At 56.5% G+C, this 24,752-nt stretch overlaps 1 protein-coding gene across 3 annotated transcripts in view; it reads left to right on the top strand.

The window, feature by feature from the left end:
* The window catches only part of LOC135277512 (obscurin-like), a 161,110-nt gene that overhangs the window by 112,455 nt on the left and 23,903 nt on the right, over nucleotides 1-24,752 (top strand). For all 3 annotated transcript variants that reach the window (XM_064383689.1, XM_064383691.1, XM_064383690.1), the window contains 22 exons: nucleotides 252-524; nucleotides 1,098-1,373; nucleotides 1,916-2,203; nucleotides 2,345-2,623; nucleotides 3,330-3,703; nucleotides 5,893-6,742; nucleotides 7,823-8,101; nucleotides 15,581-15,659; nucleotides 15,902-16,026; nucleotides 17,168-17,365; nucleotides 18,088-18,120; nucleotides 18,362-18,460; nucleotides 18,619-18,837; nucleotides 19,331-19,391; nucleotides 19,721-19,791; nucleotides 20,875-20,997; nucleotides 21,117-21,256; nucleotides 21,790-21,990; nucleotides 22,178-22,260; nucleotides 22,725-22,898; nucleotides 24,113-24,269; nucleotides 24,605-24,721. In XM_064383689.1, coding sequence (XP_064239759.1) covers nucleotides 252-524; nucleotides 1,098-1,373; nucleotides 1,916-2,203; nucleotides 2,345-2,623; nucleotides 3,330-3,703; nucleotides 5,893-6,742; nucleotides 7,823-8,101; nucleotides 15,581-15,659; nucleotides 15,902-16,026; nucleotides 17,168-17,365; nucleotides 18,088-18,120; nucleotides 18,362-18,460; nucleotides 18,619-18,837; nucleotides 19,331-19,391; nucleotides 19,721-19,791; nucleotides 20,875-20,997; nucleotides 21,117-21,256; nucleotides 21,790-21,990; nucleotides 22,178-22,260; nucleotides 22,725-22,898; nucleotides 24,113-24,269; nucleotides 24,605-24,721 — 4,499 coding nt within the window. The remainder of the gene's footprint in view (nucleotides 1-251; nucleotides 525-1,097; nucleotides 1,374-1,915; nucleotides 2,204-2,344; nucleotides 2,624-3,329; nucleotides 3,704-5,892; nucleotides 6,743-7,822; nucleotides 8,102-15,580; nucleotides 15,660-15,901; nucleotides 16,027-17,167; nucleotides 17,366-18,087; nucleotides 18,121-18,361; nucleotides 18,461-18,618; nucleotides 18,838-19,330; nucleotides 19,392-19,720; nucleotides 19,792-20,874; nucleotides 20,998-21,116; nucleotides 21,257-21,789; nucleotides 21,991-22,177; nucleotides 22,261-22,724; nucleotides 22,899-24,112; nucleotides 24,270-24,604; nucleotides 24,722-24,752) is intronic.

Here is a 24,752-nt window from a genome sequence, read left to right as displayed (position 1 = left end):
TGCGGTTGGCGAGTTTGTAGTCTCGTAAACGCCTGTGAGGTTTCTCACCTGTGAGGTCAGGAACCCAGTGCCAAAGTGAGTGGGGCGTGGCGTGGAGGTGGTCAGAGCCATGCCCTGGACACTGAGTGCCCCCCTCCACGTAGCCTCTGGGGAGGGGCATTTTGTTTGTTTTTTTGTAGTTTTCAGGGCTCTCCCTGGGGATGTGGGTACCCTGAAAGTACAGACTGGTCTCAGACTCCCTCTCCCCGCAGCCAAGAACACGGTGGTGCGGGGGCTGGAGAACGTGGAGGCGCTGGAGGGCGGCGAGGCGCTGTTTGAGTGCCGGCTGTCACAGCCCGAGGTGGCCGCCCACACCTGGCTGCTGGACGACGAACCCGTGCGCACCTCAGAGAATGCCGAGGTGGTCTACTTCGAGAACGGCCTGCGCCACCTGCTGCTTCTCAAGAACTTGCGGCCCCAGGACAGCTGCCGGGTGACCTTCCTGGCCGGGGACATGGTGACCTCTGCATTCCTCACGGTCCGAGGTGACTGCGCTGTGCCGGTGCGGGGTGGGCCGGATCCCTCCCTCTAGAGGCTGCAGTGGGCGGGCGGGCTGCAGAGGGCTGGGGCTGGGGGCTGCGGCTGCAGAGGGGCGTCAGGGCGGAGGCCCTGGGGCTGTGGGGAGGGCAGGAGAAGGGAGCGACACGAGGGGCGGGGTTCGCCTGGGGCTGGCTCCTTCCACCTGAGGCCCAGAGCCACCCGCTCCGCAGTGGGTAGGAGCCCTGGGCCCCGGGCCCAGAATGGGTGGCACGATGCGTGCATCCTGCGCTGAGACCAGAGGCGCCCCGGAGCTGGGAGGGGACGTGTTGGTCTCTGGGACCCACGGGAGGCTGGGTTGAAGGCAGGCAGGATAGGGCAGGGCTGGGAGCCAAGCAGGGGTGTCCCCGCGGGAGGCTGGGCTGTCCTCGCCAGAGGGGCTCTTGTGGCCGCAGGTAGGGAGCTTTGGTCTCCCGGACCCCTCCCACCCACGCAGATATGACGAGGCGAGGGTCTGAAGCCCAGGCACCAGCCCCTGCTCAGGCCCTCGCCCTCACACCCCTTCCCCTGCACGGCTGCAGGCTGGCGCCTGGAGATCCTGGAGCCCCTGAAGGACGCGGCGGTCCTGGCCGGTGCGCAGGCCCGCTTCACCTGCACACTCAGCGAGGCGGTGCCGGTAGGAGAGGCGTCCTGGTACATCAACGGTGCAGTGGTACAGCCAGACGATGCCGACTGGACGGTCACTGCCGACGGCAGTCACCACACCCTGCTGCTGCGTCGCGCCCAGCCCCACCACGCCGGGGAGGTCACCTTCGCTTGCCGCGACGCCGTGACCTCTGCGCGGCTCACTGTGCTGGGTGGGTGGTGGGCAAGCTCCCTGCTCCCTCCCTTGCCGGTCGGTCTGGGGGCATCCCGGGCTGGGTTCTGCAGCATCTGCCCACTCCACAGCCTCCGCTTGGCTGCCTGCAGATACGGGCCTGACCATGGGAGTTTGGGGGGCTGCCCTTGGCCGGGCATAACCATGCATGAGCCCACCACCCTGTGGGTTCCTGAGGCCAAGGTCCCCTCATCCTGCCCCATCTCCTCACCTCCTCCCACCCCCAGTGCACATCTGAGCCCAGCTCTAGGCAGACCGGAGGTAGGAGGGGCTCTGGCCCCAGAGACTGCTGGGGGCTCTCCACGCCGGGTGGCTCTGGGCACAGTCTCCATGTGATATGCAGGTGTGCCGCCATGGGGCCTGGGCAGCAGCCCGCACTCCCTGAGACAGGTGGGCCACTGGCACAACAGCACGGAGCCTCAGGGTGCGGCCACCTGCAGGCAGTACAGAGCCCAGTGGCCTCCAGAGGGGCTGTCCGTGCCAACAGGGAGCCACCCCCTAACCGGTCCCCCTTTCCCCCAGGCCTCCCTGAGCCCCCAGAGGATGCTGAGGTGGTGGCTCGCAGTGACCACGCTGTGACACTGTCTTGGGCGGCTCCCACCAGCGATGGAGGCGGTGGTCTCTGTGGCTACCGTGTGGAGGTGAAGGAGGGGGCCACAGGCCAGTGGCGGCTCTGCCACGATCTGGTGCCTGGACCCGAGTGTGTGGTGGATGGCCTTGCCCCCGGGGAGACCTACCGCTTCCGTGTGGCAGCCGTGGGCCCTGCGGGCGCCGGGGAGCCGGTGCACCTGCCCCAGACTGTGCAGCTTGGTGAGTTGCTGTGCTGGGACCTGGGGAGTTCACAGCCTCCACAAACTGGAGGAGGGAGGGGGGCCTCGGGGAGGGGCCTGCGCTCTGGCTGCATCTTTGCTGATGGGGCCTGTCCTCCTCCATGGACGCTGTTCCCAGCAGAGCCACCAAAGCCTGTGCCTCCCCAGCCCTCAGCTCTTGAGAGCCGGCAGGTGGCAGCTGGTGAGGATGTCTGTCTGGAGCTTGAGGTGGCCGCTGAGGCTGGCGAGGTCATCTGGCACAAAGGGACAGAGCGTGTCCAACCCAGTGGGCACTTCGAGGTGGTCTCCCAGGGTCGGCGACAGATGCTGGTGATCAGGGGCTTCACGGCAGAAGACGAGGGCGAGTACCACTGTGGTCTGGCCCAGGGCTCCACCTGCCCCGAGGCTGTCACCTTCCAGGGTGCGTCGGCCCTGTCCTCCCAGTTCCAGGGTGGGGAGCTCTGGGTGGGGGTGCAGCTTGCCCGCCTTCTCACAGGCTCTCTCAGGGAAGGGCTGAGGGTCCTCTTGAGGACCCCGCCACGTGGGAGAGACCGAGGCTCAGTAGGGAGATGTGGCAAACCCCACGTGCAGAGCCTTGACGGCCGAGGACAGCCTGCCTGTCCCTGAGCAGGTCCTGGCTGGTATGCTTGGTTCTCCTATTCTGGTCCCTTTAAGCTTCTGGGCCCCCGTACACAAACATCCCCTGTATTCTGAAGTCCCTGCAACTCCCGGTGCTCCAAGCCACCCCACACTCTGAAGCCCGTCCCCTGCACTCTGAGCCTGGGCCCCCCTGCCTGGCAGCCAGGACTCCCATGAGTCTAGGCGCTCTATCCTAGAAGCAGGGTCAGAAGGGTTCAAATCAGCCCAATTTGCCTTTGCAAGTCCTTTTCTGTTCCGGACATCACATGTCCTGTACAGGGAGGTAGACTGAGGCCCCACTCTAAGTGGGAGAGCCGAGGCTCAGGGGCTCTGAGACTTGCAAAGATTGTGCCATCTGAATTGGCCAGTGCCAGGCGGTCAGAGAGGCCTGGCAAGGCCACAGCCCAGCCACATGCTGATTAGCAGCCGAGGTGGGGCTGGGTGTTAGCTGTGTCCTAGCCCACTGACCCATCTCCTGCCTTCCTCAGTGGCGCTGAGCCCAGCCTCTGTGGATGAGGCGCCCCCGCAGCCCAGCCTGCCCCCCGAGGCAGCTCAGGAGGGCGACCTGCACCTGCTGTGGGAGGCCCTGGCTCGAAAGCGTCGCATGAGCCGTGAGCCCACGCTGGACTCCATCAGCGAGCTGCCTGAGGAGGACGGCCGCTCGCAGCGCCTGCCACGGGAGGCGGAGGAGGTGGCACCTGACTTCTCCGAAGGCTACTCCACGGCTGATGAGCTGGCACGCACCGGAGAGGCTGACCTCTCTCACACCAGCTCTGATGACGAGTCCCGGGCAGGCACCCCTTCCCTGGTCACCTACCTCAAGAAGGCTGGGAGGCCAGGCACGTCACCACTGGTCAGCAAGGTGAGCACCCCAACTTGGCCTGCAAGGAGAGGTCTGAGACCTTCGCCATCCTGCCATCCATGCATGCTCTATTCATCCATCCACCATTCATCCACCCATATATGCATCTATTCATCCATCATTTTTTCTTCTATTCATCCACTCATTTACCATTCATCCATCTATCCATGCATCCATTTATCCATCTTTCCTTCCTTCCTTCCATGTACCCATCCATCGTCCATCCACCATCCATCCATGCATCCATCCACCATCCATCCATCCATTCATGCATCCATCTACCATTCATTCACCTATCCGTGCATCCATCCATTCTTCCTTCCACCCACCCATCTACCATTCATCCATCTATGCATCCATCCATCCTTCCATTCATCCATCTGCTATCCATCCATTCATGCATCCATCTTTCCATCCTTTCCTCCTTCTACCATCCATCCATTCATCCATCTGCCATCCATCCATTCATGCATCCATCTTTCCATCCTTTCCTCCTTCTACCATCCATCCATTCGTACATCTGTTCTTCTTTACTTTCATCTGTTTATTCATCATCTGTCTACCGTCATCCATCCATTCATCCATCCTTCCATCCACCTGTCCACCACCAATCCATTCATGCCTCTGTCTTTGCTTCCTTTCACCTATTTGTCATCCATCCACCCACCATTCCTCCACTTATCTCTGCATCCATCCATCCTTCCTTCCATCCACCCGTCCACTATTCATTCATCTATGCATCCATCCATCCATCCATGCATTTGTCTGTCCATCCTTCCATCCTTCTACCATCCACCCAATCATACATTTGTCTTTCTTTCCTTTCATCTGTTTATTCATTATCCATCTACCATCCATCCATCCATCCGCCACCAATCCATTCATGCTTGTCTTTTCTTCCTTTCATCTGTTCATCATCCATCCATCCTTCCATTCACCCATACATGAGCCATCCATCAATGCATGCATTTATTCTCTTCTGTCCATCCACCTTCCATCCTTCAATCCATGCATCTATCTTACCTTCCATTTATCCATTTATGTTTCCATTCTTTTATTCATTCATCCATTCACGCATTCATTCTTTTTTCATTTCATCCACCCATCTATGGGTCCATCTCCCTTTACTTTCATCTGTTCATTCACCTGCCATCTGTTCATCCATATGTTCATCTTTCTTTCCTTTCTTCCATCTATCCATCCACCATCTGTCCGTCCATGCACACATTCTTCCTTCCATCTAGTCATCCATCCACCCATCTGCCATCTATGTACTCATCCATCCATCATCTATTCATCGTCCTACCTCTGTCCATTCATCATCTGTCCATCATCCTTCCATGCATCCATCCATGCATGTATCCATTCATCAGCCATCTACCGTCCTTCCACTTGTCCATCCATGCATCCATCTATCCTTCCTTCTTTTCATCTATTCATCCATCGTTCTCTCTGACTTGCATCCGTCTACTCACTGTCCATTCATGTATCCACCCAGCATCCTTCCATTCATCCATCTGCCATCCATCCATTCAATGCATCTATCTTTCCATCTGCTATGCACGTGCCGCTCCCGTGCCTGTTCACCTGTTTATTGATTTATCTGTCAGCCTGTTTACCCAACCATACAACCATACGACTCCATTCATCTGCGTTTATTATCCATCCACTATTCGTCCATGATCTATTCCTGTACTTGATCACCTGCTTGTCTATCTGCCAGCTTGTTTACCCACCCATCCACCCATACCACCATCTGTCTAACCATTCACTCATCCACCAGCCACCTACCCAGCCATCCATGCACACACCCGTTCTCCCATTCAACCCTCCGTTCATCGGTGTATCTCTCCATCCACCCTGCACCCACCCAGCCATATACCCGCCTGACTGTTAAAACTTTTGCCTGAAGAGTTGGAACTGGCCTCTTCACGGTGATCTTCACAACCCTGTTCATCCCCGTCTGGGTGACTGTGTAAAGCGATTTCCCGGAAGTAGGTTTGCCTTTTGGGAGGTGCTGTCAGACATCTAGGTCGGTCGAAGCTGGTGTGGGTCCAGTTGGTAGGAGGAAAAAGGGCATCCTGGAGCGAGACCTGGAGCTGTCCCCGCCGTGCGTCCCGTGCTAGTCCTGCCCTGTTTCTGGCCTCCGTTTCCCTATCTCACCATGACATCAGGCTCTGTGCCCACAGGTCGGGGCCCCAGCAGCCCCCTCTGCGAAGCTACAGGAGCAGCAGGAGCCACTGGGAGACCCGAGCACCAAAGACCTGGGTGATCCCTCAATGGACAAGGCAGCTGTGAAGATCCAGGCCGCCTTTAAGGGCTACAAGGTTCGGAAAGAGATGAAGCAGCAGGAAGGGCCCGTGTTCTCCCGCACATTTGGGGACACTGAGGCACAGGTGGGGGATGCCCTGCGGCTGGAGTGTGTCATGGCCAGCAAGGCAGATGCGCGAGCCCGCTGGCTGAAGGACGGCGTGGAGCTGACGGATGGGCGGCACCATCACATCGACCAGCTTGGGGACGGCACCTGCTCTCTGCTGATTACTGGCCTAGGCCGTGCTGATGCTGGGCGCTACACCTGCCAGGTGAGCAACAAGTTTGGCCAGGTAGCCCACAGTGCCTGCGTGGTGGTCAGTGGGACAGAGAGTGAGGCCGAGAGCTCCTCTGGCGGTGAGCTGGACGATACCTTCCGCCGGGCTGCCCGGCGGCTGCACCGGCTCTTCCGCACCAAGAGCCCGGCCGAGGTTTCCGACGAGGAGCTCTTCCTGAGTGCAGACGAGGGCCCTGCAGAGCCAGAGGAGCCCGCGGACTGGCAGACGTACCACGAAGACGAGCATTTCATCCGCATCCGTTTTGAGGCACTCACTGAGGCCCGCCAGGCGGTAACCCGCTTCCAGGAGATGTTTGCCACGCTGGGCATCGGAGTGGAGATCACCCTTGTGGAGCAGGGGCCCCGGAGGGTGGAGATGCGCATCAGCAAAGAGGCCCCTGCACCTGGGGTGCCTCCGGAGCCATCGCCCAGCCTGCTGACTTCTGATGCCGGTCAGTCTGCATGAGCCTCGGTCTGGGGTCCAGAGCCAGGGTGGAGAGGCAGGGGGAGGCAGGGGAGAAGGAGCCAGGCTAGTCGTGGCCAGAGTCTGCTGCAAGCTCAAGGGGTTACCTGTGCCCACCATTGGGCTCTTTGCAGGTGCAGCCCACTGGGGTGTGAACGGCTCTGACTTTGAGGTTAAATAGAGATTAAAATCTATTTGAACTCCAACCCTGTCTCTTACTAGCTGAGTGCTTTGGGAGAAGCTGCTTAGCATCTCCGTACCTCAGCTTTCACATGTGTGAAATGACAGTTGTTCCTTGGTATACACAGAGGATGGATTTCAGAACCCTCATGGGTACCCAAATCCGCACCTCCTCAAGTCCCCAGATGAGCCTGCAGAACCTGTGTACATGGAAATCAGCCCTCCCTATATGGGGTTTTGCATCCTGCAAGTGCTGTATTTTTGATACACATTTGGTTGAAAAAAAATCCATATATAAGTGGACCCAAGCTGTTCAAGTGCCTGTTGTTCGAAGGTCGTGTGTACTCACTCTAGAATTTTATTTTTTGAATGAGACTCTGAAGCGTAACCTGTATAAAATGCTGCATTCCTCATGGTCCAGTCTGCATACCATTTCCCATTCAAGCATCAAAAAGCCATTTCCCTATTTACTTACGTCTCTCTGGGAATGTTAAAGAGGGTGTGATGAGTAGCCCACAGTGTTATTTCCTGAAACTTCTCTCCGATGTTGAGCCTCCCCCTTGCTTTGAACCCCTCACCTGCTCCTCCTGGACTGACACAGTCTTCATCTTCGCTTTGCCTCCCTTTTCCTCCCTGTTTCCAGCCCCTTCTCCCTTTTGCCTAAAAGTCACTTGGGAAGCAAGCTGGCAAACAGAATTCTTAGAGAACAAGGAAGAGAGAGGCTTAGCGGGCGAAGACACCGTTCTGTTTAGCTGTCAGGGTCTCCGAATGCTCCCATGTGAATGATTGCTCTGTACGTCACGTGTGTCAAGCCGTTCATCTGGTGGCGACTCGCTCACAGCCGGACATGATCATTGTTCCCTGGGGCTAACTCACCCATCTTTCCCAGCCCCGGTGTTCCTGACCGAGCTGCAGAACCAGGAAGTGCAGGATGGGTATCCCGTGAGCTTCGACTGCGTGGTGACAGGTCAGCCCGTGCCCAGTGTGCGCTGGTTCAAGGATGGGAAGTTGTTGGAGGAGAATGACCACTACATGATTAATGAAGACCAACAGGGTGGCCATCAGCTCATCATCACAGCCGTGGTGCCAGCAGACATGGGCGTCTACCGCTGCCTGGCTGAGAACAGCATGGGGGTCTCCTCCACCAAGGCCGAGCTCCGTGTGGACTGTGAGTGCTGCCTCTGATTTCGTGTCTCCGGGTTGGTGGTGTGGGGGCTCCTGAGTTCGGCTTGAGGATGGTTGAGAGAGCATTCATCTCAGGCCAGGAAGGATTTGGGGCCTCAGTGTCTTGTGTCTGATGGAAAGCTCTCTGAGAGCTCAGGCCAAGACAGGTCCCCCATCTGCAGCCCCTTGGGGTAGGGGCTTGAGGGATCTCATCTCTGTGAGAGGCATCCTGGCTGGGACAGAGGCCCAGGAAGGTTTGGAAGTGGACCTTATGGAGTGGGGTGAGTGGGTCAAGAAGGGTGAGTTCAGCCTACCCCAGGGTCCCTTTTGAAGGCTGTCGAATGGCTTGATCAGAAAGCCTCTCAGGAGAAGCTTGGGGCGTGGTGGATGGTTCGTGGCATTGTGCATTTTTGAAGGCTGTTAGATGGCTTGATCAGGAGGCCTCTCAGGAGAAGCTCGGAGCATGGCGGATGGTTCGTGGCACTGTGCATTTTTGAAGGCTGTGAGATGGCTTGATCAGGAAGCCTCTCAGGAGAAGCTCGGGGCATGGTGGATGGTTCATGGCACTGTGCATTTTTGAAGGTTGTGAGATGGCTTGATCAGGAAGCCTCTCAGGAGAAGCTCGGGGCGTGGCAGATGGTTCATGGCACTGTGGCATTGTGAGAAGCATTTGTCCGACCTTTGTCCTCAGTTCCTGATGCAGAGCTTCTAAATCCCTGGGAATTTCCTGGGGGATAGGAGCATCTTTTGTTCTAATAATGTGACTCTTGGTGGCGCCCAGGAGCTTCAGGATGAGGGCTGCTTTCCAGAAAGATTAAGCCTTTATTAGAAACCTGAAACTTTCAGCCCTACCTCCATTCTCTGGGGAGGGTGGAGACGCTGGAGATTAAGGAATCTATCATGCCTGTGTGCTGCAGCCTCTGCACCAACCCATAAACTAAGAGGTCTGGGTAGCTTTTGGGTTGGTGAACACGTGGAGGTGCCGGGACAGTGGTGCCAAGTGCCGCTCTGCTCCCTCACACCTCGCCCTGTATGTCTTTTCCGTGAGGCTGTTCCTGAGTTCTATCCTTCGTCGTAAACCACTAGTAGTAAGTGAAGCACTTTTCTGAGTTCTGCAAGCCATTGTGGCAAATTATCAAACACAAGGAGGAGGGTTGTGGGAACCTCCAGTTCATAGCCATTCGGTCAGCAGTGTGGGTGGCAGTCTGGGACTTACAACTGGCATCTACAGTGGGGGCAGTCTTGTGAGACTGATCCGGTTAATGTTTGGGGTGTGTGCTAACTTTGGGCAGTTCGTGTCAGAATTGAATGGATGTGTTGTACGTCCAGCTGGCATCAGATGTGTTGTGAGTAAAAACAGCTTAGGCAGAGAGGATATGCGGAAAGTGAATAAGCACATGAAAGAATGAGAGACGTGTAGCGCCTTAGCCGTTAGGGATATTCAAGTTAATACCTCGATGCGCTGTCACTGCGTACCTACCAGAATGGCTAAAATTAAAACTGGGGATGGCACCAAATGCAAGTGAGGATATGGAGAAACTGGGTCACTCATGCATTGCTGGTGGGAAGGTAAGATGGGCCAGCCACTCTGAAAACAGTGCGGCAGCCTCTCACGGAACTAACCGTGTGCTTACCGTGTAACCCAGCAGTTTCTTTTTTTGGCATTTATACCAGAGAAGTGAAGAGATTTCATTCAAACTAAAACCTGCCCTCAAATATTCATAGGACTTACATTCCTAACAGGGCCAACTGCTGTAACAGCCCAAACGTCCTTCGTGGGTGAGCGGTTAAACCATTCACTGTGTACATCTGTTCCATGGAATGCTACTACTCAGCCATAAAAACGAACTGTTGGTGAATAATAACTGCAATAAAATTGCATCTTATTACGTGAAATTAAATATATAAACATACACTCAATTATGTTCTTGTAAAACTTTTGAAATCTCAACACAAGCAATGGATTGCGTCAGTGTCAGTTCCCCGGTTGTGATGCTGCCCTGTAGTTAGGTGAGATGTTGACATTGCAGAAAGGTGGATGAAGAATAAATGGGATCTCTGCATCACTTCATAGAACTGTGTGTGAATTTACTATTATTTCAAAATAAAAAGAAAAAAATTATTAAAGACAAGTCAATGATCTTAAATAAGAAAAGGACTTGCATATTTATCCACATAGTTCCATTTCTGAGCGCTTCGTTCCACTGCATAGATCTAGGTTTCCCTCTGTACCATTTTCCTTCTGCCCGAGGACATCTTTTACCATTTCTTGTATGTGGGTATGCTGGAATTCCTTCAGATTTGGTGTGTCAGAAAATGTCTTTGCTTCACTTTCGTTTTTGAAAGATGTTTTTCCTAGGACAGTTGTTTTCTCTCCATGTTTTAAAGACGGTGGCCCACTGTCTTCTGGCCTGCATTGTTTCTGGTGAGAACCAGGATGTCGCTCTTATCACTGATTCTCTGTACATAACTTGTCTTTGTATAAGGACTTAAGTTTTTAAGTATTTGCACACCAGAAAATTGATAATTTGACAGTGTACAATTTCATGGGTTTTAGTATATTCACAAGGTTGTGCAACCATCACTTCTGTCTAATAATATGTTCTGGAATATCTAATTCCGGAACTTTTTCATCATGCCTGAAAAGGAACCGTTAGCAGTTACTCCCAGCTCTCCCATTCCCGCAGCCCCTGGAGATAACTAATCTCCTTCCTGTCTCTATGGGTTGCCCTATTCTGGACATTTCCTGTGAGTAGAAGCCTACACCGCGTGGCCATTTGTGCCTGCCTGCCTTCACTGAGCACACTGTTTACAGGGTCCATGCGCGCAGTGGCGTGCATCATCGTCGTATACATTTTTATGGCCGAAACATATTCCATGGTGCGTGGAGTGTTTCTGCATTTATTGCGTGGCATTTATCCGTCGGTTGTTTTGGCTGTTATGAACAATGCTGCAGCGAACGTTTGTGTAGTTTGTGTATGAGTGGTTGTGTGAGCATGTTTTTAATTCTCTCTCGCATACACCTAGCAGTGGAATTGCTTGGTCACGTGGCGACTTGGCTGAACTCCTGGAGGGACTACCGACCTTTCCCACAGTGGCCACATCACTGTGCACTCCCATCAGCAACGTACAAGCGTTTCGGTTTCTCCACATCCTTGCCAGGACTCGCTATTGGTCATCTTTTTTATTACAGCCGTCCTAACGGGTGTGAAGTGGTATCTCATTGTATCAATTTGCTTTCATTTCCCTGGTGACTGATGATACAGAACAAGTTTTCATGTGCTTGTTGGCCATTTGTATATCTCTGGAGAAATGTTGTCTATTCAAATCCTTTGGACATTGTAAAATTGGGTAATTTGTCTTTCATTTTTCAGCTATAGGAGTTCTTCATATATTCTTGATACTAGAGTCTTATCAGATAAAGGATTTTCAAATATTTTCTCATTCTGTGGGTGTCTTTTTACTTTCTTGAGAGTTCTTTGAGGCACAAAAGTTTTAATTATTATTATATGTATTTTTTTGAAGTAAGATCTTACTCTGTCGCCCAGGCTAAAGTGCAATGGCATAATCCTATTTCACTGCAGCCTTGAACTCCTGGGCTCAAGTGATTCCCCTGCCTCACCCTCCCGAGTAGCTGGGACCATAGGTGTGTGCCCAGCTAATTTTTAAATTTTTCTGGTAGAGGCAGGGCCTTGCTATGTTTCCCAGGCTGGAGGGCAGTGGTGTAATCATAGCTCACTGTAACCTCAAACTCCTGGCCTCAGGCGATCCTCCTGCCTCAACAAAGGCTTTCCGGTTTGAAGTACAATTTATCTACTTGTTCTCCGGTTGCTGGCGTGTTAGTGTCATTTCTAAAAAGCTCTTGCCTAATCTAAGGTTATAAAGAGTTATACCTGTGCTTATAGTAATTCATATGTGTAGGCCTTTGAACCATTTTGAGGTTTTTTTTTGTATACGATATGAGATAAGGGCCCAAGTTTGTTCTTTTGATGTGGATACCCAGCTGTCTCAGCACCATTTGTTGAAATGACTATTTCCCCCATTGAATTGTCTTGGAATTCTTGTCAAAATTTGATTTTCCATAAATGTATGGGTTTATTTATGGACTCTAAGTTCTGTGTCATTGAACTAAATGTCTGTCATTAAGCCAGCACCACAGTGTCCTGATAACAGTAGCTCTGTAGAGGGTTTTGAAATTGGGAGGGTACGTCCTCCAACGTCCTTCTTTCTCGTGGTTCATTTGCCTATTCTGGGTGCCTTGCATTTTCACATGAATTTTAGGATCAGCTTATCACTTTCTTGACAAAAATTCTCTAGGTATTTTTGAAGGTTTTTAAAAACAGCTGGTTCTGGGTAATGTGATGACGGTGTCCTTTGGTGTTCTTTTCTTCGTGTTTGCTGAGGCTGGACTTTGTTGACCCTCTTAGAACTGTGAGTTTACAGTTTTCATTGAGTTTGGAATTTCTGTGGCCATTATTGCTTCAAATATTATTTTCTTCAATTACATGTATAGTAAGCCATATTATTATTGCTTCAAATATTCTTTTCTTCAGTTTCTAACAGCAAATGATATGAATTCATTCCTTTGCAATTGAGTATATTCTTCACTTACATTCCTCAATGACAAGTATATTAAGTCACATGGAGAGTATACAGCTCACCAATACGAATACTCTTTTCACCTCTAACAATTCCTGTGTCTTTCATTTTGCCTGGTTTTTATTCATGTCTTTCTGTCCACTATCTTTTCTTCTGTAATATCCATCCTATAAATTTCATTCATTGTATATTTTGTCTCTATAAGTTCTACTTCAGTCTTTTAAAATATATTCTACATCTCTACCTAACGTTTTGAATGCAGAGAATACAATTCTAATACCTGTTTTCGTGTCTCCTCTGCCAGTTCTGACATCTGCATCGGTTCTCGGTTGGTTTCTGTGGATTATTTTCTACTTTATGGTCATCTTTTCCGGTCTCTTGGCGTGTCTGGTGATCTTTAATTGAGTGTCTGACATTGTAAGCTTTATCCTGTTGGCATATTTGTATTTCTGCAGATCTTCTTGAGCTTTGTTCTGGGATACAGTGAAGAAACTTGGATGGGATTTTATTGTTGGGGCCTGGCCTTTATGATTTCTTTGGTTGCTCCAGAGCAGTGCTCAGTCTAGGGCTAATTACCTCGCATCACCGAGGCAAGAACTTTCCCGAGTCCTCTACTCGGTGCCCTTTGGGTCAGGAATCTTCCCAGTCTGGGGGAACAGGAGCTGCTCCTGGCCCTGTTTCCCCTGATCATTTCAGGCGGGTCTTCCCTCACATGCAAACGCTAATCAGTATCCTGCTGAGGCCTTGAGCAGGTCCTTTCTCTGTACAACTTTCTTGTCCCCAGTACTTTGTCGTGAACTCTAGCTGCCTTAGTCTTTCAGGCCTCTGAGCTCCGTCTTCTCAACTCAAGGAGTCTGCTTCTGCCTCAGTTTCCCTTCCCTGGCCCTACAAATTCAAGGCCGGAAGCTGGAGCACTCACAGGGCTCATCTTTGTTTCCTGTCTTTAAGAAATTACTGCCCTGGCCAGGTGCGCAGTGGCTCATGACCGTAATCCCAGTGTTTTGGGAGGTTGAGGCAGGAGGATCACTTGAGCCTGGGAGGTAGAGGTTGCAGTGAGCTCTGCTTGCACCACTGCACTCCAGCCTGGGTGACAGAGTGAGATGCTGTCTCAAAAAAAAGAAAAGAAGAGGCATAGAATATTTTTTATTTTATTTTAAGTTTTTGTATCTCTCAAGATTTTTCCATTTTTTTCATAAGTTATTGGGGTAGTTGGTTACATGAGTAAGTTCTTCAGTGGTGATTTGTGACTTTGGTGTACCCATCACCCGACCTGTATACACTGCACCGTATTCATCATCCTTTGTCCTGCCTCCGTCCCCCTCGTCCCCTGCAAGTCTCTAAAGGCCACTGCGTCATTCTTATGCCTTTGCATCCTCACAGCTGAGCTCCCTCGTATGAATGAGAACATGTGATGTTGGTCTTTCCATTCCTGGGTTACCTTACTTAGATAATAGTCGCCAGTCTCATCCAGGTCACTGCAAATGCTGTTAATTCATTCCTTGGTATTGCAGTATTCCATCGTGTGGATACGCACCACAGTTTCTTGATCCACTTGTTGCTTGATGGACATTTGGGCTGATTCCGCAATTTTGCAGTTGTGAACTGTGCTGCTGTAAACATTCGTGTGCAGGTGTCCTTTCTGAGCAATGACTGATGTTCCTCTGGGTGGATTCCCAGTAGTGGGATTCCTGGAACAAATGATAGTCCCACCTTTAGTTCTTTAGGGATCTCCACACTGTTCCATAGCGGCTGCACTGGTTTGCATTCCCACCAGCAGTGTAGACGTGTTCCCTGATCACTGACCCATACCAGCGTCTACTGGTTTTTGACGATGGCCATCCTTGCAGGAGTGAGGTGGCATCACATTGCGGTTTTGCTTTGCATTTCCCTGATGATTAGTGATGTTGAGACATGGAATATATTTTAAAAACCCAAGTAGAACTTCTAGAGATGATAGAACTTCCTATGGATGGGATTCATAGCAGGTTAGAGAAGATTAGAAATTTATTACAGAAGAAAAACTACATCATGCAAGGACATGAGGGAAGGAGGGAGCGGGCGCTCTCTGGGGTCCCTTCTATAAGAGCAGTAATCCCGCTGATGGGCACCCCACCCCTATCCACCTCCCAAGGGCCCACCTCTTCATCGATGAGGGGCTGATATTTCAGCATATGGTCTTTGGGGGCTACCCAAACATTTATTCCATAAGAGAGGGTAAGTCCAGCCCCAGTCACTCCATCTTGACTAGAAACACAAGTCCCAGCTGCTGATTTTGAGGACTGCGTCTCTTTTATTACAAATTCTGGGATACACGTGCAGAATGTGCAGGTTGGTGACGTGGGTATACACGTGCCATGGTGGTTTGCTGCACACATCAACCTGTCACCTACATTAGGTATTTCTCCTAATGCTCTCTCTCCCCTAGCCCCCACCCCTGACAGGCCCCGGTGTGTGATGTTCCCCTCCCTGTCTCCCACTTATGAGTGAGGACATGGGGCGTTTGGTTTTCTGTTCCTGTGTTCATTTGCTGAGAATGGTTTGAGGCCTGTATCTCTTCATCCCCTTGTTCCCTAGTAGGATGGAACTGGAAGGTTCTCTCACTATCACTGTTTCTTCTGAGGCCTCTGGATCATCCAGTATTTAGTTTGCTGTGTCAAAGAGGCTTGTAGTTGGTTAGAGGCCTTGAGGAATGTGCTGGTAACAGCCCGGGGCGGATAGGCAGCAGTGCCGCTGTTCCCCATGACTTCCTAGCTCCCAAGTCTAAGTGGCTCCAGGCAGGGCTGTGTAGTCAGGACCTCTGAGGGCTGACGCCGTCCTGGTGCTGGAGCTCGTGCTGGGGCAGGTGGGGCGGTAGGCGCTGCTCTAGCTCCCTTTCCTCCCCCAGTGACAAGCACAGACTACGAAACTGCCGCGGATGCCACGGAGACCTCGTCCTACTTCAGTGCCCAGGGCTACCTGTCCAGGTAGGGTCTGCGGAGGTGGGCTGTGCCCTGGACTGACCTTGCAGGGCCTCTCGGGGAGTGACGGTGCTGGTGAGGGCCGGGCGTGGGCTGACAGCATGCACTCCTGGAGCCCTCCTCCACGCCCTGGTGGTCTCTGTCCACTGAGTCAGCAAACAGGGGCTTCCAATGTCATCCATGCCCGAGCCCCTCCGCGCCCCTCCTGCCCTGCTTCACGGCTGCTGCCTTTTCTGTTCTCCTGCCAGCCGGGAGCAGGACGGGACAGAGTCCACCAGTGATGAAGGCCAGCTGCCCCAGGTGCTAGAGGAGCTGAGAGACCTCCGGGTGGCCCCTGGCACACGCCTGGCCAAGTTCCAGCTCAAGGTGAAAGGTGAGACGGAAAGGCAGTGGGGACACGGCCATGGCGGGATGGAGGTCGAGGAGCTGTCCCCCGTCAGCCACAAGTGTAAGGAGACCCGGGCAGTGGGGTCAGGCGGTCACTCATCCCTGCTGTGTAGGGTCCAGCCCTGGAGGGTTCTGTGAGCCCCTCCCTGTCGGTGCAGAGACAAGCTGTGGAAATAAGACCCAGACACAGAGATAAAGGGAGTCTGGGCCTGGGGTCCACTGCCAGCCAGAGCGCGGAGACCTGCAGTGGCCCCGAGTGCCTGGACACTCTTTTATTGAGTACAAAGCAGGGGCAGGTAGGTAGGTGAGGTAATGGTGGTCGGTGATGGGGTCAGGTAAATCGTGTCTTGGAGACAGGGGGGCCCAGGACTTTCAAGAAGCCGAGGCGAGAAAACCTAATGCATCAGCGCTCTTCGCATATTTGTCAGAAATGTCAAGGACGTTAATTCTTATCCTCTGAGAAAAGAGAAACCAGGTGCGGAAGCAGAGCGTGAGAGTGGACAGGGAACGTGACCACTGAGGCACAGCCTCACATAGAGACAGTCGAGCCCCCGGAGGTCTGTGGGCTCCTGACAGTCATCAGCCCTTACCACAGGAGCGTGGAGGAATGGAGTTTTCTCCTAACTCCCCTGGAAGGTGACGTCTCGGCCATTTGGATGTCTCCTCCCCTAGCTGGCTAAACAGCGGACGCTTTCCCAGTGCTGGCACTGCCGCACAGCCGAGGCGCCCTCCAGCAGCCCTTATGCGGGCGTGACAGAGGGCTTAGAGCATCCTGCCTTAGGGTCACTTTGTTCACAATGTCACCTCAGTTCCATGCTTCATAACCCGATAGTCATTAGTAAAGTTAAAGGTTATATTGAGTATATATCTTTATAAGTAACTATAAAATTATATATGATTATATAAAGGAATAACTATGTGCCTACATTTCTAAATTAACATTTATATGGGAACAGGCTGAGGCTTCAGACCCTTACAATGGTACTTGCAGGGTCCCCCCCGACATGCTGCCTGGGTGCGGGAGGCCAACGCTGCGTCACTGGTGTTGCAGGGTCTGTGTCCCATCTGGAGGCCACAGTGCCCATGGGTGGTAGCCCAGGCTGACCACTCCCCCTCCCGTGGCCCAGGCTACCCAGCTCCCAGGTTATACTGGTTCAAAGACGGCCGGCCCCTGACCGCATCCGCCCACATCCGCATGACTGACAAGAAGACCCTGCACACCCTGGAGGTCATCTCGGTCACCCGTGAGGACGCTGGCCAGTACGCAGCCTACATCAGCAATGCCACGGGTGCCGCCTACTCATCTGCGCGGCTGCTGGTCCGAGGTGCGTGCTCCTGGGGCCCAGGCAGAGCCTTGGGCTGGGCAGCATCCTGGCCAGGGCTGACACCCCACAACCCTGCCACCTCAGGCCCTCTGTGGGGGTCAGTGGCCATCACCCCTTCGTACAGAGTGGCGCGGGCAGCCAGAAGTCAGCCCTGCAGGGAGCGGGTGTGTAGCCCTCTGTCCTGACCGATGGGCAGGCTGGAGGTTGAAACTGACCCAGGAAAGTGAGTCAGCCCTGTGGCTCTAGGTAGACCCGCACACAGCCAGAGCCGGTGGTAGCGTGGGACTAGAGAGCCCTACTTCCTTATTGTTCAAAAAGCTCTAAGCACTGAGAGTTCATTCCAAGGTTTTCACCCAAACCCGTCCCGCCACTGCTGTGGCTTTCCCCCGTGGCCCCGGGTGGGAGTCCCCTGCTGCTCTGAGCAGTGGCATTCCGTTGTGTGCTGGGTTCGGCGTGGGGCCAGAGTCCGTGGCAGGGTGAGGGTGGGTGGTGGGGCATTGGGTCTGGTCCGCACGGCCTGTTGCCTCTGTCACCCAAGCGTGGGGTCCCAGAGCTCCGTGGCCCGGTGTTCAGGCAGGGGTCAGGATGTTTGCCTGGGGGCAGTGCTGCCCTCGGGTTCCCTCATCACAGTGGGTGGAATTGCCGGGCATCCGCACAGTGCTGGGTAGGAGCCACGGCGGGGCCCCTGGGTGCCGGGTGTCTGACTCCAGTGCCTCTTTCAGGCCCCGATGAACCAGAAGAGAAGCCTGCATCAGGTGAGACAGCCCCAGGCGGGCAGGGAGCGGCCAGGTGGCTGTGGGTGCTGAGGGCCTGAGCCCAGGGCTGGCTGCAATGGAGATACGAGTGGCCACGGGCTGGCTCAGGGAGGGCGCAGCATGGTACTGTCCAGGTGCTGGCCATGGAGAGCCACCCGGGGGCCTGCAGGCACTGTGGGGGGCTGCGAGGCAGGCGGTGGGGGCTGTGCCCAGTCTCCAGCAGCTGCCCTGTGCCCTCCAGCTGTGTGTGAGCAGCTGGTGCCACCCCGAATCCTGGAGAGGTTCACCCCTAAGAAAGTGAAGAAAGGCTCCAGCATCACCTTCTCCGTGAAGGTAGAAGGTAAGCACTGCCCACCCTCGGCCGTGGGAAGATCACCCCTGGGATGGGACGGAGGTGCCCCTTCCACTCACATCTCCCCCAGGGGGCCACAGGAAGGGCTCCACCTCGAGGCCCCGCTCCTGATGGGGTGCACCTCCCACCCTTTCGCCCGACCTCAGGATGCCCGGCCCCCACCGTGCACTGGCTCAGGGAGGTGGCTGAGAGGGGCGTGCTGTGGATTGGACCCGACACGCCGGGCTACACCGTGGCCAGCTCGGCACAGCAGCACAGCCTGGTCCTGCTGGACGTGGGCCGGGAGCACCAGGGCACCTACACGTGCATCGCCAGCAACGCCGCCGGCCAGGCCGTCTGCTCCGCCAGCCTGCACATCTCCGGTCGTGAGTGGGGCGTGGGGGGTGGGGGGTGGCGGGCTGGGGCATGGGAGGTAGGCCCCGGGTGGCTTTGGGGTCTCCTCGGGGCACATGGCCCATCACCACCATCTGGGCCGGGACCCTGTGAGACCCCCTTTTTGCTCTTCTCCTTCTCCTACAGCACCACAGAGACCCCAAGACGGGTCAAGCCCTGGTGGTGCTGGTGGGTTTGAGCCTCAGAGTCCTCCCTGGGCCCAGGCCCCTGTGGGTTCCGCACCACCAGGTTCAGGGACTTTTCCTGAAGCCCCCGTGTCTTGGGCCTTGCTCAGCCCCTCGGAAGACAGGAGAACCCATTCCCCTCCCATCACTGTTGGGGTGACCACAGGCCAAGAGTGGGTTGGGGAGGTGGGCTTGGGCGCAGCCCCCGCTCAGGGCTTTGGAGGGACCCAGTCCAAACCCGGAATCAGACGTGCCGGGGTCGGAAGCCCCATCCCGATGGCTCGCCTGGTCCTCCTGACAGTGCCCAAGGCGGAGGAGCAGGAGAAAGTGAAGGAAGCGCTGATCTCCACTTTCCTGCAGGGGTGAGCGAGGGCTGTCCCTGGAGGCTGGTCCGGTCTGGGTCAGGGAGGGCACTGTAGGAGTGGGGGACAGGACAGCGCTGCCCCTGGGGAGACCACCTGTCCCCAAGCACATCCTGGCTCTGCCCCATGCAGACCATGGGGCTTGGCTAGTGCTCTGCCTTCTCTGTGCCTCAGTTTCCCCCTTGCAAAATGAGGGCTTCCCTGGGGCTTCCCTGGCATGGAGCCCCTTTCCCTGCAGCCCCCAGACCCTCTTTTTGTCAGGAACTCAAAGGATGGAGGGTGATGGGGTCCAGCCCAGGCCTCTCAGGACACTCCCTTCACCCATTTAGGACCACACAAGCTGTCTCAGCAGAGGGGTTGGAACCTGCGGGTTTGGCTGACCTTGCGGGGCAGAGAAAAGGTACAGTCAGGGTGGGTGCGTGCCTGTGAGGGGCCAGGGTGGCTGAGCCCCTGATGCCAGGGACAGGGAGGAGGCTGCCCGGGGGTGGCTGAGCCTCTGATGCCAGGGACAGGGAGGAGGCTGCCCGGGGGTGGCTGAGCCTCTGATGCCAGGGACAGGGAGGAGGCTGCCCGGGGGTGGCTGAGCCCCTGATGCCAGGGACAGGGAGGAGGCTGCCCGGGGGTGGCTGAGCCCCTGATGCCAGGGACAGGGAGGAGGCTGCCCGGGGGTGGCTGAGCCCCTGATGCCAGGGACAGGGAGGAGGCTGCCCGGGGGTGGCTGAGCCTCTGATGCCAGGGACAGGGAAGAGGCTGCCCGGGGGTGGCTGAGCCTCTGATGCCAGGGACAGGGAGGAGGCTGCCCGGGGGTGGCTGAGCCCCTGATGCTGAGGGGCAGGGAGGAGGCTGCCCGGGGGTGGCTGAGCCTCTGATGCCAGGGACAGGGAGGAGGCTGCATGGGGGTGGCTCCAGGCCTCAGAGGCCCCTCCTGGGCAGCGTAACCTCAGGACACCTGCTCATTTAGTCAGGACCGACCCATGTTCTCGTGGCCTAGACTTGAGGCATGGTTAGTGTTGGAGCCACGTCTGATCCCCATGGATCCAGAGCCTGTGGGGTCCCTGGGCCAGTCCTGAACACGAGCTCACATCCAGCAGGCTGTATAGACACCTGGGCGCCAGGCACTGAGAACAGAGCAGCACAGCCCCGCTTTGGCCCCATAGCTCCTCCTGCAGCCTCATGCGCGGGTCTAGCCTCTGCCAGCCCTGTCCCCAGCACCCCTCATCCTCTGTCCCCTGGGGGTCCCCGCTGTGCCCTGTCTCTGGACGTTGTCAGCCCTTTGGTCACACCTTGGCTTGATTCTCATGAGCCAGAGTGACTCCTCATCCTGATGGGTTCCCACCGGCCCCTGCCCTGCCAGCCACAGTCTCATCATCTCCCTGCTGGATGACAGCACCATGCCAGGGAGGCCTCGGCCCTTTGTTCACCATCGGCTCCCAGGGCCCAGGACGGGCCTGCAGCCGCCTGAGCAGAGCATTTGTACCCCCAGGAGAGCCTCTGGCTGCCAAGGAGGCCCTGGGCCACCTATCCCTCGCCGAGGTGGGCACAGAGGAGTTCCTGCAGAAACTGACCTCCCAGATCACTGAGATGGTATCGGCCAAGATCACGCAGGGTGAGGGGCAGCGGCCCGTGTGCCAGGGTCTCTGGGGTGTGTCCATGGTGGGTGTTTGGCCTGCCCCTGAGCCCTGGAGAGCCAGAGGCAGGCCGGGGTGACAATCCTTGCACCCCCAGCTAAGCTGCAGGTGCCCGGAGGCGACAGCGACGAGGAGTCCAAGACGCCATCTGCGTCCCCCCGGCACGGCCGATCACGGCCGTCCTCCAGCGTCCAGGAGTCTTCCTCGGAGTCAGAGGACGGGGACGCCCGAGGCGAGGTAGGCGGCTGGGACCCTCTGGGAGCAGGGCAGGGAGAGGCCCTGATCCTCCTGAATAGAGGTGCAGGGTGGAGGGGGCTCAGGAGGCAGGACTCCCATCGGACTCCAGGGAGGGGGCCCCACAGGGTGCACAGGAGGCAGGAACTGGTGAGAACAGGGCCTTCTCCGCACGGGCCCCAGCAGAGGCTTGCCTTCTCAGGAGGCCGTTTGTTTGGTTCATTCATTCTCTCCTTCATTCCTTCAGCGGACAATGTGTGTCAGGCCTCCAGTGTCCCAGGCACTCTGTTAGGGCTTGGGATGGGCTGGGGGTGGGGAGACGGTGAACAGGTAACGGATGTAGGCAGCCCAGGCCTGGAGTCCCCGGGGGCTGTGGTGACCTGTGGGGTCGGGGGTGGGCAGGGGAGGCCTCCCACACCCCTGCTGTTCTGCGTGTGCACGGTGAGTCTGGGGAGCCTGGCCCTGGGGCTGGGGATCTCGGCAGGCCTGGCTGGCACTTCCTGGGTCCCACTACCTCGGCACCCCCACCCCCTCAGATCTTTGATATCTACGTGGTCACCGCCGACTACCTGCCCCTGGGGGCCGAGCAGGACGCCATTGCGCTGCGGGAAGGCCAGTACGTGGAGGTCCTGGACGCCGCCCACCCGCTGCGCTGGCTGGTCCGCACCAAGCCCACCAAGTCCAGCCCCTCGCGGCAGGGCTGGGTGTCACCAGCCTACCTGGACAAGAGGCTCAAGGTACTGGATGCCCAGGCAGGAGGGTCCTCGGGGGTCCTGGGAGGGTCGTCCAAATGCCCAGGCAGGAGGGTCCTCGGGGGTCCCGGAGGCCCTGGGAGTGTCGTCCCAATTTGAGCGGCGAGAGCCAGTCCCCACAAGGCAAGGCCAGAGCTCAGCACCCCAACCACAAACTCCTCTCCCTTACCAGCTGTCGCCTGAATGGGGGGCCGCCGAGGCCCCCGAGTTCCCCGGGGAGGCGGTGTCTGAAGGCGAGTACAAGACGAGGCTGAGGTGAGCGGCTGCCGGGCCCAAGGCGGCGACGCTGGCGTCCCACCAGCTGGACCGTCCCCCAAAGCAGCTCTGGGTCCAGGCCCCAGCACTGGAGGTCTTGGGGTCACGGTCACGCTGATTCCTCTGCGGGGGCCTCTGAAACACCGCTCCTGTGTGAGCCTGTTGGGGATGGGTGAGGGCCGAGGACAGCAGAGCAGGCCCAGAGCTGCCTGGGTTCCCACAGCTGCCCTCCCGGCCTCTCGCTGGTGGGACCCAGCTGGGTGGCTTCCTGGTGTTGGGGCCTGCCTTTTTAGAGAGGGAGCCTCTCTGCACCTGCTCTCCCGCTTCCTGCAAGCAGGCGACAGACCGCAGGTGGCAGGAGGTGCTCCAATCTAGCAGCTGAGGGAGCGGGGCCTCGTGGCCCGCAGTCCCTGTGCGGGAGGCAGGAGCTCCCGCGTCCCTCACAGCGGCCCCCTCCTGCCCAGCTCTGTGATCCAGGAGCTGCTGAGCTCCGAGCAGGCCTTCGTGGAGGAGCTGCAGTTCCTGCAGACTCACCACCTGCAGCACCTGGAGTGCTGCCCCCACGTGCCCGCGGCTGTGGCCAGCCAGAAAGCAGTCATCTTCCGCAACGTACAGGACATCGGCCGCTTCCACAGCAGGTGGGTGGGGACGGACACACGCACACACGCACACCTCGTCCACGGGCGGACACTCTGTGGGGCCAGGCCTCCTGCAGGTGGGTGGGTGCGGACACACACACACACACACGCGCACACCTCGTCCACACGCGGACGCTCTGTGGGGCCAGGCCTCCTGCAGGTGGGTGGGGACGGACACACACACACACACACCGCGTCCATGCGCGGACGCTCTGTGGGGCTAGGCCTCCTGCAGGTGGGTGGGGACGGACACACACACACACACGCACACCTCGTCCATGCGCGGACGCTCTGTGGGGCCAGGCCTCCTGCAGGTGGGTGGGGACGGGGACACACATACACACACACGCACACTTCGTCCATGCGCGGATGCTCTGTGGGGCCAGGCCTCCTGCAGGTGGGTGCGGACACCGCGTCCATGCGCGGACGCTCTGTGGGGCCAGGCCTCCTGCAGGTGGGTGCGGACACACACACACACACGCACACACGTGCACACCTCGTCCATGCGCGGAAGCTCTGTGGGGCCAGGCCTCCCACAGGTGGGCTGGAGCCAAAGAGGAAGAGAACCTGTGCTGACTTTGACTTGATTTACCCCTTGGTGCACCTTCCCTCGAAACCCAGACGTGTGTACCTGGCTTACTCATGGGAAGGCCTGTGGCATACCCACTGCTGACATGTGCATGCACACCCTCGCACGTGTACACGCATGAACACATACATGTGTACAGGTACCGTCTTTAACAGCACACACCCATGTGCATGGCACGTGCACATCTGTAGATGCACACACACCCACATGCACGTGCACATCACCTGTGTGCAGAGGCATGCCTGGTACGTCATACACATGGACTCGTGTACGTCTCCATGCTTTATGCACATGCACTTTTACATACCCTTTCATCTGCACACTTGTGTATACATGCACCGAGCACGCAGCGCCTCCTTCCCCCGCCACCTGTGTGCAGCCACATGCATATTCATACATGTGTGCATGCCTCTACAAATGCGTGCATACGATATTCATGTGTGCTTTCGTACACGGCACACAAGCACTTCCCTGCATGCCCACACGTCTGCACACTCACTCTCAGGTCCCAGGAGCCACAGGGCCGCAGCCCTTGTGCAGGGGCCAGCTTCCTCCCAGAGGTGAGGGCTCAGGACCGGGCCGTGGGGCACGGGCTGAGTCCTGACGCCATCCCCCTCCATGGCAGCTTCCTGCAGGAGCTGCGGCAGTGCGACACGGACGACGACGTGGCCATGTGCTTCATTAAGAACCAGGCGGCCTTTGAGCAGTACCTGGAGTTCCTGGTGGGGCGCGTGCAGGCTGAAGCGGTGGTCGTCAGCACAGCCGTCCAGGAGTTCTACAAGGTGCCCTGCCTGAGCTCACGGGCTCCCTCTGAAGGCTCAGTGAGCCCAGCCATCCTCCAAGGCTCATCCTGGCCTGACTGCATCAGAGCCTCTGCCCACAGCCTCCCCGTGGCCCCCTTGGGCCTCCGTTCTGAAATGGGGGCAGAGCCGCATTTGCAGCCCTGTGCTCCTGGGCAGGCCGCTTCAGCGGCGGAGTCCTGTGCTTGTCACCTGTCAAGAGGTGATGACAGCTGTCACTCAGGGCGCAGGGCTGTGACCCACCCTCCAGCTCTCAGGGACTCGCCATCAGGGAGCCTCCCATTCCTGCCCTAAAACCCCGTTCCCGGTTCCCACAGAAATACGCGGAGGAGACCCTGTCGGCAGGAGACCCCTCTCGGCCCCCGCCGCCGCCCCTGCAGCACTACCTCGAGCAGCCGGTGGAACGCGTGCAGCGCTACCAGGCCTTGCTGAAGGTGGGCCCCGCCTCCTTGCCCAGGCTGGGTC

This window comes from Aotus nancymaae, unplaced genomic scaffold, assembly GCF_030222135.1.
Source record: "Aotus nancymaae isolate 86718 unplaced genomic scaffold, 86718_ANA_hifiasm-v0.15.2.pri h1tg000032l_0, whole genome shotgun sequence".
Taxonomy (NCBI): Eukaryota; Metazoa; Chordata; class Mammalia; order Primates; family Aotidae; genus Aotus; species Aotus nancymaae.
The sequence above is the reverse complement of the archived record's forward strand: the minus strand, read 5'-3'. Positions and strand labels throughout refer to the sequence as shown.